The sequence below is a fragment of the Podarcis bocagei genome (assembly GCF_964188305.1).
Source record: "Podarcis bocagei genome assembly, chromosome: 2".
Taxonomy (NCBI): Eukaryota; Metazoa; Chordata; class Lepidosauria; order Squamata; family Lacertidae; genus Podarcis; species Podarcis bocagei.
This window is the reverse complement of record NC_138126.1, coordinates 11,378,663-11,391,014: the sequence shown is the minus strand read 5'-3', so window position 1 is coordinate 11,391,014 and position 12,352 is coordinate 11,378,663. Positions and strand designations below refer to the sequence as shown.

The 12,352-nt window shown below is 48.7% G+C and overlaps 1 protein-coding gene across 2 annotated transcripts; it reads left to right on the top strand.

Moving 5' to 3' along the window:
• The first annotated feature begins 4,885 nt into the window (after positions 1-4,885).
• LOC308581039 (uncharacterized protein) lies at positions 4,886-10,265 on the top strand. 2 transcript variants are annotated; one of them, XR_014004868.1, is made up of 4 exons: positions 4,886-5,044; positions 7,465-7,585; positions 8,335-9,930; positions 9,970-10,265. XR_014004868.1 is itself a non-coding variant. In XM_081183481.1 (3 exons), the coding sequence occupies exons 1-3, from the start codon at positions 5,009-5,011 to the stop codon at positions 9,114-9,116; spliced, it is 939 nt and encodes a 312-aa protein (XP_081039607.1). In that variant the 5' UTR covers positions 4,886-5,008; the 3' UTR covers positions 9,117-10,265. The 2 variants fall into 2 exon arrangements, 1 of the variants encoding a protein (XP_081039607.1); XM_081183481.1 differs by having other exon boundaries at positions 8,335-10,265.
• The last annotated feature ends 2,087 nt before the right edge of the window (positions 10,266-12,352 follow it).

Here is a 12,352-nt window from a genome sequence, read left to right as displayed (position 1 = left end):
ATCCTAGTCACTGTCTCTTCGAGCTCTTGCCGTCGGGACGGAGATACAGGACGATGAAGACAAGAACGAGTTGTCTTAAGAACAGCTTCTTCTCCAGAGCGATCTCAGCCCTGAATGGGAAGCCCGGACTTTGAAAGTCATCTAATCTTCCTTGCTGTATTATACTGTATTGTTTTAATTAGTGTTTTTATGGAGCAGTCAAGTAATTTCGTTGTCCCCGAAGGGGTCAATGACACTAAAGATATTATTATTATTATTATTATTATTATTATTATTATTATTATTATATGCTCATATGTGGTATGTGAGATGGATTCAGGTGGCCTGCGGCAGTATCTGTGGATATGTGGTTGAAGCCGGGAGGTGACACATTCCATCTCATTCCAAACATGGATAATAAAAATAATAATTTTATTATTTATACCCCACTCATCTAGATGGGTTTCCCCAGCCACTCTGGGCAGCTCCCAACAGAATATTAAAAACACGGTAAAACATCAAACATTAAAAACTTCCCTAAACAGGGCTGCCTGCAGATGTCTTCTGAAAGTCAGATAGTTGTTTATTTCCTTGACAACTGATGGGAGGGTGTTCCACAGGGCGGGCGCCACTACTGAGAAGGCCCTCTGCCTGGAATTGTAAAAAAGCAAAGGTAAAATGGTAAAGGACCCCTGGACAGTTAAAGTCCAGTCAAAGGTGACTATGGGATTGCGGCGCTCATCTTGCTTTCAGGCTGAGGGATCCAGCGTTTGTCCGCAGACAGCTTTCTGAGTGATGTGGCCAGCAGGACTAAACCGCTTCTGACACAACGGAACACTGACGGAAACAGGAGCACATGGAAACGCCATTTACCTTCCTTGGAATTGTACAGTTGGAAGGTCAACCCATGCAATGCAGGAATAGGCATGATTTCAGATTGCCTTTTAATATGACATTTTATGGTATTACTGTCTGAATACTTTAAAATGTAAATTAGAAAATTAATAAAAATCATAAAAAAGAAAAAAGTTAAAAACAGCTATCTGAAACATCCAATAAATAAATAGCTAGCTAGCACCAAGAAGAATCTGAAGACAGATCGAAACACATATCGACAGCCTATATATCTGGGTAAAAGGGACCCCTGACCATTAGGTCCAGTCGTGGCCGACTCTGGGATTGCGGTGGTCATCTCGCTTTACTGGCCAAGGGAGCCGGCATACAGCTTCCGGGTCATGTGGCCAGCATGACTAAGCCACTTCTGGCGAACCAGAGCAGCACACGGAAACGCCATTTACTTTCCCGCTGGAGCGGTACCTATTTATCTACTTGCACTTTGACGTGCTTTTGAACTGCTAGGTTGGCAGGAGCAGGGACCGAGCAACGGGAGCTCACCCCGTTACGGGGATTCGAACTGCCGACCTTCTGATCGGCAAGTCCTAGGCTCTGTGGTTTAACCCACAGCGCCACCCACGCCCATGTATCCAGGTAGGATTGTCTAAACAAGAATGTTTTGAGCAGGAGCTAGAAAGAAAACAGTGAAAGCCTTTCCTGCCCAGTGTCAAGAGGCAGGGAGTCCCAAAGAGCCACACTGAAAGATGGATTTATTACAAGTGCTAAACGAGTGTTACGGGGCATTTGTAGTAGTGTCAGTGCTGCAGGTTGAAGGTGCCAAGTGGGCATATATGGGGCAAAACGGTATCGCAAGTGAGCTGGCCCCAAGTTGTGAAGGGCTTTATATACTAATGGCAACACCTTGGGAGAAGAAATGGCTAAGGAGTAAACCCTAGACAAATCTGGAATGGAATACCTAAGAATGCTGGATGGTGCCTTTAGCAACTCTTGCTGGTGCCAAACGCCTTGTTCTGCTTTCCTTTCACACCAGAGATCTGCCCAGATGTATTGCTCTGCTTTCCTCTGGACCACATCAGTGAGGCCAAGAGGCAGGTTTGGGCAGCCCAGGACCTCCAGACACGCTGCCCAGGCTTGCACCTGGGCATGGTCACTTCGGTGCTGCTAAAAAACACAGGAGGCAGCAGTTGCAAGTTACTGGCCTCTGCAGCCACAGCAGGCGCTGCGATTCTCCATCCGTTTGACTTCACCCCCGGAGGCGCACTCCATTGTCGACAGATGCCAACAAATATTGCCTTTTAATTCCTTGCATTCTGTGAATCGCTCCGACAGCCTTGCCAGAGCTCCAGAAACTCAGTCATTAATTTTTTTGCAAAAGGAGCAAAACACTGAAAGCTTGTGCGCGATCTTTCCTACCCCCCGGTACGCGCGTCTTTACGCAGCCACCTTTCTCCCCCGTCTCTAACCAGGAGGATGTCAACACCAGACGCCCCTCCCTACGTCTCTGTCTCCTCCTCCGGAAACGGGCTTTTCACACGCTCTTTCTCTCTCCCACCCCAGCTTCTAAGATCAGTTTTTCTTCTCGAAAGTCTATTGTGTGTGTGTGTTTCCGTGGGGTCGCGCGACAGGTTCCCGGGGAAGGGCGAGCCGGGTTCTTGGTGAGTTACAACTTTGAACTGCAAGCGGGGGATGGAAAACAATTGATCCCCAAAGTGGGATGTGGGGAGGAAGAGGGGAATGTTGCATCGTTTCATGAAGCGGCCAGAGAGGGGCTCGATGGGGCGGCGGGTCGAATCATTTCTTTGCATTGCCTCCCAATGTCACAACCTAAAATAGACGTGCGAGTCTAGGAAAGATTCCGGAAAGGATAAGCAAAATGATCCGGACGATGGAACAGCTCTGCTGTGGAGGAAAGAGTAGGAATACATCTAGGGCTTTTTTATTTTGGAGAAAAGACAAATCAGGGGTGTGGGACCTGGTTGAAGGGGTCTAGGACATAGCTGTCAACGTTTCCCCCCCCCCCTTTTTAAAGACAATTCCCTTATTCTGAATTAACGTATGGCTGGCTGGTTGGCTGTTGTAACCTTTCTCTTTCTGAACCAGGTTCTATTACTGCATACAATCAATGTACAATTTACGTGCCCAAAATGCCACGAACATCAGTGTTTAAATAGTTAATTTTTAAAACATTTCTAAAATGAAACCATGTTGCTACTACAGAGCCAAATAAGTATTATAACTTAGATGGAAAAGGTGCTTAATAATGGAAGCAGATACTTCAACTGGGCTCTGACTTCTTCTAGATTTCCTTTAAAGCTTTCTCTTGTCACTTTCCCCTAAAATGCATTCATTTTATGTCTTCAGAAATACATGCAATCAGTTCCCTGCCTTGAAACTCCTGACTCCCTTCGGATATAATAAGTTGCCAGGCTCCACTATTTTATACTTTTTCTAAACCTCTCTCCCTCCTTAAACATCTTTTAACATCATTTAACTGTCTCCCATGCTTTCCTTTATTAGATCTAATATTAGGTTTCTGATATTCCCCCCGCGCCTTTGCGTAAAGGAGTCTTGCTTGATCTTGTTGACTTGCACTTGTCATTATTGTTGTTGTTTAGTCGTTTAGTCATGTCTGACTCTTCGTGACCCCATGGACCAGAGCACGCCAGACCCTTCTGTCTTCCACGGCCTCCCGCAGTTTGTTCAGACTCATGTTTGTAGCTTCGAGAACACTGTCCAACCATCTCGTCCTCTGTCGTCCCCTTCTCCTCGTGTCCTCCATCTTTCCCAACATCAGGGTCTTTTCCAGGGAGTCTTCTCTTCTCATGAGGTGGCCAAAGTATTGGAGCCTCAGCTTCACGATCTGTCCTTCCAGTGAGCACTCAGGGCTGATTATCTTCAGAATGGAGAGGTTTGATCTTCTTGCAGTCCATGGGACTCTCAAGAGTCTCCTCCAGCACCATAATTCAAAAGCATCAATTCTTCAGCGATCAGCCTTCTTTATGGTCCAGCTCTCACTTCCATACATCACTACAGTGGTACCTCGGGTTACACACGCTTCAGGTTACATACGCTTCAGGTTACAGACTCCGCTAACCCAGAAATATTACCTCGGGTTAAGAACTTTGCTTCAGGATGAGAACAGAAATTGTGCGGCGGCAGCGCAGTGGCAGCAGGAGGCCCCATTAGCTAAAGTGATGCTTCAGGTTAAGAACAGTTTCAGGTTAAGAACAGGCCTCCAGAACGAATTAAGTTCTTAACCCGAGGTATCACTGTACTGGGAAAACCATAGCTGTGACTATATGGGCCTTTGCTGGCAAGGTGAGGTCTCTGCGTTTCAAGGTGCTGTCTAGGTTTGTCATTGCTTTTCTCCCAAGAAGCAGGCGTCTTTTAATTTCGTGACTGCTGTCACCATCTTGTCATTATAGAGTCTCACAAACATAGTGGAGAGATCAGCCAAGGTGTCACCAGGATGAAAATGGAGGAGCAAGACTCTGTGAACTGCATGGTGAAGACTGGGTTTGGAGGGGCAGGAGCGGCCCCTCATGCGCCACAACCAAAGAGCGCCAGGGAATTCCACCTAAGGAGGCCGGAAGAACAGATCAAACAGGAAGAGGATGAAGGAAAGTTTCGGAGGTGGGAAACCCAGTGGGAGGAGTTCCTGAAGACAGCGGAGTCGCCCCACTCAGGCTGGGGGACCCCACGGTTGCCGGAGGAGCCCACCCCGTGGGATGACGCCAAGGCCTTCCTGGCCTCCTTCGAGCAAGTGGCTGAAGCCTGCCGCTGGCCGCGCGAGGAGTGGGTGACCCGGCTGCTGCCGGCCCTCCGGGGAGAAGCCGAGCGGGCCTTCAGCAGGCTGGAGGGCCGGGACAGAGAGGATTATGGGAAAGTGAAGGCGGCCATCTTGTGGCAGGACGCCATGCGGAGGGAGAAGCAGCGCCAGCACTTCCGGCGCCTCTGCTACCAGGAGGCCAAGGGGCCGAGGGGGGCCTACAGCCGGCTCTGGGAGCTTTGCCACGGATGGTTAAGGGTCGAGAAGCACACCAAGGAGCAGATCCTGGAGCTGCTGATCCTGGAGCAGCTCCTGACCATCCTGCCCCGGGAAATGCAGAGCTGGGTGAGGGAGTGCGGCCCCGAGACCTGCTCCTAGGCGGTGGCCCTGGCGGAGGACTTCCTGATGAGGCAGCGAGAGGCCGAGAGAGAGGAGAAACAGGTGAGGCCGTTTCACAGCTGCCTCACACTGAGTCAGACCATCAGTCCATCCGGCTCTGTGTTGTTTGACACGGGCTGGCAGCAGCTCTCTAGGATACTTATTTGCATGTTTTGTCTTGTATTTTATTCTGTGAACCACCCTGAGATATTTCGATGAAGGGCGGAATATAAACCTAATACAGTGGTACCTCGGGTTACAGATGCTTCAGGTTACAGACTCCGCTAACCCAGAAATAATACCTCAGGTTAAGAATTTTATTTCAGGATGAGAACAGAAATCGTGCTCCGGCGGCTCGGCGGCAGCAGGAGGCCCCATTAGCTAAAGTGGTGCTTCAGGTTAAGAACAGTTTCAGGTTAAGTACGGACCTCCAGAACGAATTAAGTTCTTAACCTGAGGCACCACACTAAGTAAATAAATAAATTTTCAGACTGAGAGAGGTTCCCAGCCCTACGTAGAGATGCCAGGGATTGGAACCTGCACACAAGGCAGATGTAGAAGGTACAAAGTTCAGTCCCTGGTCTCCAGGTGAAGCTGGGAATGTCCGCTGCCTGAAATGGTGGAAAGCTGCTGCCAGCCAGTGTTGACAATACTGAGCTAGGTAGACCAATAGACTGACTCTGTATGAGGCATCTCCAATGTAGCCATTGTGGAGTTTGACCATTCCTACAGGCAGAGCTGTAGCTAGGTGATCTTGCGCCCCTGGCAGAACTGTCCAGATTGTGCCCCCTAGCCACATACAAATTAGTTCTTCTTTCCACCTCGCCTCCAACCCCCCCATTCAATTCACCCTCTAATAATAATAATAATAATAATAATAATAATAATAATAATAATAATTTATTTCTGCCCCACCCATATAGCTGGGTTTCCCCAGCCACTCTGGGCGACTTCCAACAAAATATTTAAAAAACCATTTCTTATGAGGCAATAATCAATATTTATATTTATGAACATATTTTTAGCCGATTTTGTGGGGGCCCCCCCATTACCTGTGCCCCGGGTGGGGGCCCACCTCACCACCCCCTAGCTACGGCCCTGCCTACAGCGCAAGATCTTAAATTTTTTTAAAAGGGGGGGATTTTAATTCACAAATTTCAGTATCATAAAGCACAACAATAGCAAAACAAACAGTTGCAGATCCCTGATGTGTTGCCGTGACAGTATATAATTGGAAAGAAGTGATGAGCATTAAAATTGGGTAAGCAGTAAAAAAAACTGGTATCGGACATAAAGGTAAAGGGACCCCTGACCATTAGGTCCAGTCGTGACCGACTCTGGGGTTGCGGCGCTCATCTCGCTTTATTGGCCAAGGGAGCCGGCGTACAGCTTCCGGGTCATGTGGCCAGCATGACTAAGCCACTTCTGGCAACCCAGAGCAGCGCACGGAAACGCCATTTGCCTTCCCGCCGGAGCGGTACCTATTTATCTACTTGCACTTTGACGTGCTTTCAAACAGCTAGGTGGGCAGGAGCTGGGACTGAGCAACGGGAGCTCGCCCCATCGCAGGGATTCGAACCGCCAACCTTCTGATAGGCAAGCCCTAGGCTCTGTGGTTTAACCCACAGCGCCACCCGGGTCCCTTGGTATCGGACATAGCCCCTCCCAAATCCAGGGTGGGTAGTTGGACCTTGTGGAACTCTCAGGAGGATCATTTATGAAAGTTAGGAATGCAAACCGTACTCAAATTGACTCAGTGCAGTTTGGCCTCTCGCTCTCCATGTATCAGATAATAATAATAATAATAATAATAATAATAATAATAATAATAATATATTGAATTTATATACCGCCATATACCCGGGGGTCTCAAGGTGGTTCTCAGAATAAAATCAAGATATAAAACCACAAAATACATAATGAAAATAAAAACAACCCAGTAGGTGAGCAAGACATGCTTATGCCAATACACAGTCACTAAGCCCTGTGCCCAACTCACCATTCCCCTGTCATTCCCCCGACATTAATCCCCTAGTTTCCCCTTCCCACCTTAGGTAACTGTTGTAAGCTGCCCAGGAGGGTGGGGTATAAATAATAAAATTATTATTAGTAGTTTTGTAACTACTAAGCTCACTTGTCACTTTCCCAATCACATTTCTTCATGCAAATCCAGGATGGTTAGTGTGGCTCTACAAATCCTCCAATGGGGGCTGCATGATGACAGCCTTACTTTTTTATGTATATGGGGAGAAAAATCAGAAACCCATTTTCCAGCCACCAGCTATTGTTGAGCTGTCTGCAGCAGGGAGGGAAAATAGGAGATGATAAGAGACGAGGAGATTATGCAGATGACATAATCAATTTTAAATTTTGTATCCTGTATGCTTTCATAATCGAAATCACTCTGGGACGTTTTGTAGTAAATGACAAGTAAACGCATGTCATCCCCATCCCCCTCATCTTGCACTTTGTCTTCCATCCAGATCCTGATGCCGTTTGTGGAGGTGGCTGTGAGTTTTACCGAGGCAGGTCCGGCCTCGGCCAACCTCAAATCGAGGGAGCTGTGCGTGGAAACTAAGCCAGGAGGTGAAACCATCCTTTTGGGTAAGTCTGCTCCCTTGCCCTCGAGTCCTTGGATGCTCATAGAATCAGAATGTTGGAAGGGAGAAAAACAGAAGACAGAAAAACAGTTAAAAACAACAGTTAATTGAATAACAGTCACAACAGAATGGAATGCCTCTCTCATGTGACCCACAGTCTGCCAATCACATGAGAGCTACTGCCAAAGGAAAAACTCCATGCTAAAAATACACAACATAATTCAACGTAAGCTTCTTCTTCTTTGGCGATCACTCATAGCATAGTAAGATTGTCTTCCAGAAACACGGTTTTAACAGTGAGTCCATAAGTGACTTTGGAGGCCAATTCTGGATCCACATGTCCTTCTACAGTGGGAACATAGGTTTCCGGGCAGGAGTTGATCATGGTGAGGGTTTGCCAAGTGTGTCTTCCTCTTAGCACATTTCTCCCTTTCCTCTTGAGTTTGAGCATCTTCAAAACCCATGACACCTTTGATAAAGGCTGTTCTCCAATTGGAGCACTCGCAGGCCAGTGTTTCCCACCTTTTTTAGATTTGCCTTGAGACAGTCTTTAAACCTCTTTTGTTGACCACCAGCATTACGCTTTCCATTTTTAAGTTCGGAATAGAGTAGTCACTTTGGAAGACGATCATTAGGCATCCGCACAACATGACCAGTCCAACGAAGCTGATGTTGAGGAAACATGCCCATTTTAGAAAATTAAGCTGTTAACGTTGTTTACAGTAGCTGGCTTTTTTCTCTCATTTGCCCCAGATTATGGACAAGGAGATGAAAGCAAAGAAAATAAATACCATCTTGTGGAACTAAAGCCCATGGAGCCTTCTCAAAGGAGAGCCAGAGAAAGCTTTCCTCAAGATCACGGGGAAGAGGGAGCCTTTGAGGATGAGCACGGACCTCGGGGGCAGCTGGCTGACCAAAGCCTCGGGAGCGCGATGATGGATCAATCCATTTCCCCCATGTTGGATGAGGAGGCCTTCCACGGCAGCCTCAGGTGGCAGAAATCAGACTCCCTCAGTGTCCCAGAGGAAGCTTTCCAGCAGGGCCCCATCACGCATGATGCTCAGGAGGGGTCCTGCCAGTGCACAGAGTGTGGGAAGGTCCTCAGCCGCAAAGACCATCTCAAGAGGCACCAGCAGATCCACACGAGGAAGAAGAAGGCCCACCAATGCTCCTACTGCGGGAAGTGCTTCCGCCAGAGGTCGGACCTCGTCTTCCACGAGAGGATCCACACGGGGGAGAAGCCGCACAAATGCTCCGCCTGTGGGAAGAACTTCTGCAGCACTTGCCAGCTGATCGTCCACGAGAGGACCCACACCCGGAAGAAGCCCTACAAGTGCTCCGCCTGCGGGAAGAGCTTCAGCCAGAACGCCAACCTCACGGTGCACCTGAGGACCCACACCGGTGAGAAGCCCTACAAGTGCTCTGCTTGCGGGAAGAGCTTCATCCAGAAATCCCACCTCGTGAAACATGAGAGAATCCACACCAGGAAGAAGACGTGCCGTTGCGTAGCTTGGAAAGAGCTTCCGCCAGAATGAGCTCCTTCCCAGCCGCAACGGCTGCTTTGCTGGAGGAGAGCTGGACCATAAAGAAGGCTGGTCGCCGAAGAATGGATGCTTTTGAATTATGGTGCTGGAGGAGACTCTTGAGAGTCCCATGGACTGCAAGAAGAACAAACGTATCCATTCTGAAGGAAATCAGCCCTGAGTGCTCACTGGAAGGACAGATCGTGAAGCTGAGGCTCCAATACTTTGGCCACCTCATGAGAAGAGAAGACTCCCTGGAAAAGACCCTGATGCTGGGAAAGATGGAGGGCACAAGGAGAGGGGGATGAGAGAGGACGAGATGGTTGGACAGTGTTCTCAAAGCTACCAGCATGAGTCTGACCAAACTGTGGGAGGCAGTGGAAGACAGGAGTGCCTGGCGTGCTCTGGTCCAGGGGGTCACGAAGAGTTGGACACGACTAAATGAATAAACAACAACAAGAACTTCCAGGGAAGGTGTACCTCACGGAAGAAGCCGCAGGGAGGAGAACGGCATGAGCGCTTCATCTGGGAGATGAGTTTTGGTCGTGATTTTGCCTTTAGCGAACCTCAGATAACCCACCAGGAAGAAATATCCACCCAGAGCTGCCCATTGGAGCTGGTAGGCTGGAAAGCGGGGAGGTCGACAGTAGGTGGCGCCAGAGAGCCAAAGACAGGCAGAGCTGGCTAATTCTAGCTTCACTGCCCCCACCTCCCTGTCTTCTTCCCTGCTGAGTTTGACAAGGGGCAACACTGAGACTGAGAGAGCAGGAGCTGTAACTCAGTGGCAGACCTTGCATGTCCCAGGTTCAAGCCCCGCCGTTTTTGGGTAGGGCTGGAAGAGAGTCCGGTCTGAAACCCTCAAGAGCTGCTGCCAGTCAGTGTGGACAGTGCTGAGCTAGATGGACCCCGTGGTGTGACTCAATATAAGGCAGCTTCCTATCCTGTCAGACTGAGGAGGAGGAGAAAGCTTAAAGGCCGGGCTGGGCTGGGTGGTAACTAAGCAGAGTGCTGAAGGAGGGCAGGCTTCGGTTGCCCGAATCAACCAGCCTTCAGTGTGTGGGGTCAAAATGAATTCACAGCAGCCCTTATGTATTACAAAAGGCACAAAGCAAAGTGGAACCCTTCCAGAAAAGGTCTTCTGTGCGAGTCTTCACTGACTCTGAATCCGCTGGAAAGAATCCGCTGGAAAGCGCTGGAAAGAATCCCTCTTTTTTTGTTTTTGTTTCACAGGTCCAGACGACTCCCCCCTTACACGCGGGTTTCATTCCAGGGCCATGAAATCCTCTAAACACCCTTTAAATGCCCCCTGTGCCACATTCTCTTCGAATCCAGACGAAAAATACTGTATCAAAAAATATCAGCAACTAGAGTTGAAGCTCTGGCTGGAGGATGAGCAGAAAAGCAGCCGCTGATGTGGTCTCCTCTACAGCTCCCTGCCACCATTTCCGGGTTTGAATTGAATTTCCTGGCGCCATATACTGTACGAGGTTGTGCATGAGTCGAACACACATAATGGGGGGGTGGGAGAGGAATGCCTGTGCTGACTTTGTAAGAAAGGTCCCACCTCCCTGCAGAGAGGGTCGCGGAGAAGTCCAGTTGCACCAGGAAGTAGTCTGACCATGGCACTTCTTTTGTTTCGCTTTTACTTAGTGTCAGATGACCAACATCCGTAGAGGTAAACACCAGGTCCAAGGCATGTCCGTGGCTATGGGTTCGGCCAGACTTATTCAGGGACAGCCCCATGGAGGCCATGCTTTCCACAAAGTCCCAAGCGGCCCCTTGTAAGGTCATGTTGGCATGGATGTTAAAATCCCCCAGGACAACCAAACTAGGTGTCTCCAGGAGATCATCCGCCATGATCTGAAGCAGCTCAGGCAGGGAATCCTTGGTGCAGCGGGGAGGTCGGTACACCAAAAGGAATCCTGTACTGCCCCTATTGCCCAGCTTCCAGAACATGCACTCAGACAACTGGGTCTTCCCATTGGGACGCCTGGTGCAGACTAATGACTTCCTAAAAATCACTCCAAACCCCCCCTCCCTGCCCACATGACCTGGGTTGCTGTGCGTAAGAGAAACCTGGTGGACAAGCAGTGGCAAGGACAGGCCCATCTGCTTCATCCAACCAGGTCTCTGTCACATGCCAGGTCAAATCCTCCATCCACAATCAGGCAGTCTTATTCATCATTGACCTGGCATTGCACAGCAGCACCTTCAGGTCATGTGGGTTTCTCTTGCTGATTCCAGTATCCATCTGGTCAGGACCAGACCTGGAGGCAGGCATAGTCCTCAAACAACGACTAAACCTGCCTCCTCGGTAATGACATGGTCTGGTTTTTTTTGTACAACTTAGGTCCAGGGTATCTTGGGCATCACCTGAATTCTTAGATCCCAGATCCTAGATCACTTAGATCCTCTTCAGAACCATTATTAGTTGGTTGTTCGCCTTAGGAGCCAGGCGAAAACATTCCTCTCCAACCAGGCCGATTGATATCCAATGCCTTTTTAAATGTGTTCTGGAATGGGTAGAATTATTGTTTTTTGTTATTTTTAATTATGTATTTTGTGGTTTTTGTAATTTTATGTTGTGAACTGCCTGAGATCTACAGATGATGGGTGGTATTGTAGCCTTTCAGGCCTTTCCCATGGGTCGGGTGAGCGTTGCGCCCGGGGAGGGAGGAAGGAGCCAAACAGACACCGAGGGTAGGTTCAGAGAAAGAGTTTTTATTTCTGCTTCCCAGGCAGCAGAAAGGCACTTGCGTGGTTAGTTCATAGCAAGCAGCAGTTTTAGAGTAGAAACAGACAGCCTATATTCTCTTTAGGGTCCCCTTTCCCCTCCCCAGGAATCCAGCCCCACGAGTTTGCACACGTATGTTGGCAGAAACAATCTCCATTCATGATGAATAGAAATTGTCTCTGCACTCTTATCTGGCACTCCTGGCACCATTCCTGGGGTCTGTGCGTCAGCACAGCCAAGACAGTTGCAACCTGGTAAAATAGGTTGGATGCGCCATCCCGTCTCTTACTCGGGACTGACAAGGCCATCTTTTACGCCTTCATGGACTGAGAAGAGGAGAAGGCTTTGTTCACTTAGCTACTTTGTTTTATACAGCAAAGGCTAATACATTTTAAGTTTGCATCCTCAAAGAAAGAAATACAGCTTTGCACAGAATCACACAGCTCTAGCTAATACATTTTAGCTACTGAATCCTCAAAGAAAGAATTTGGGATGTCTTGGGGCCTAGTTGGGG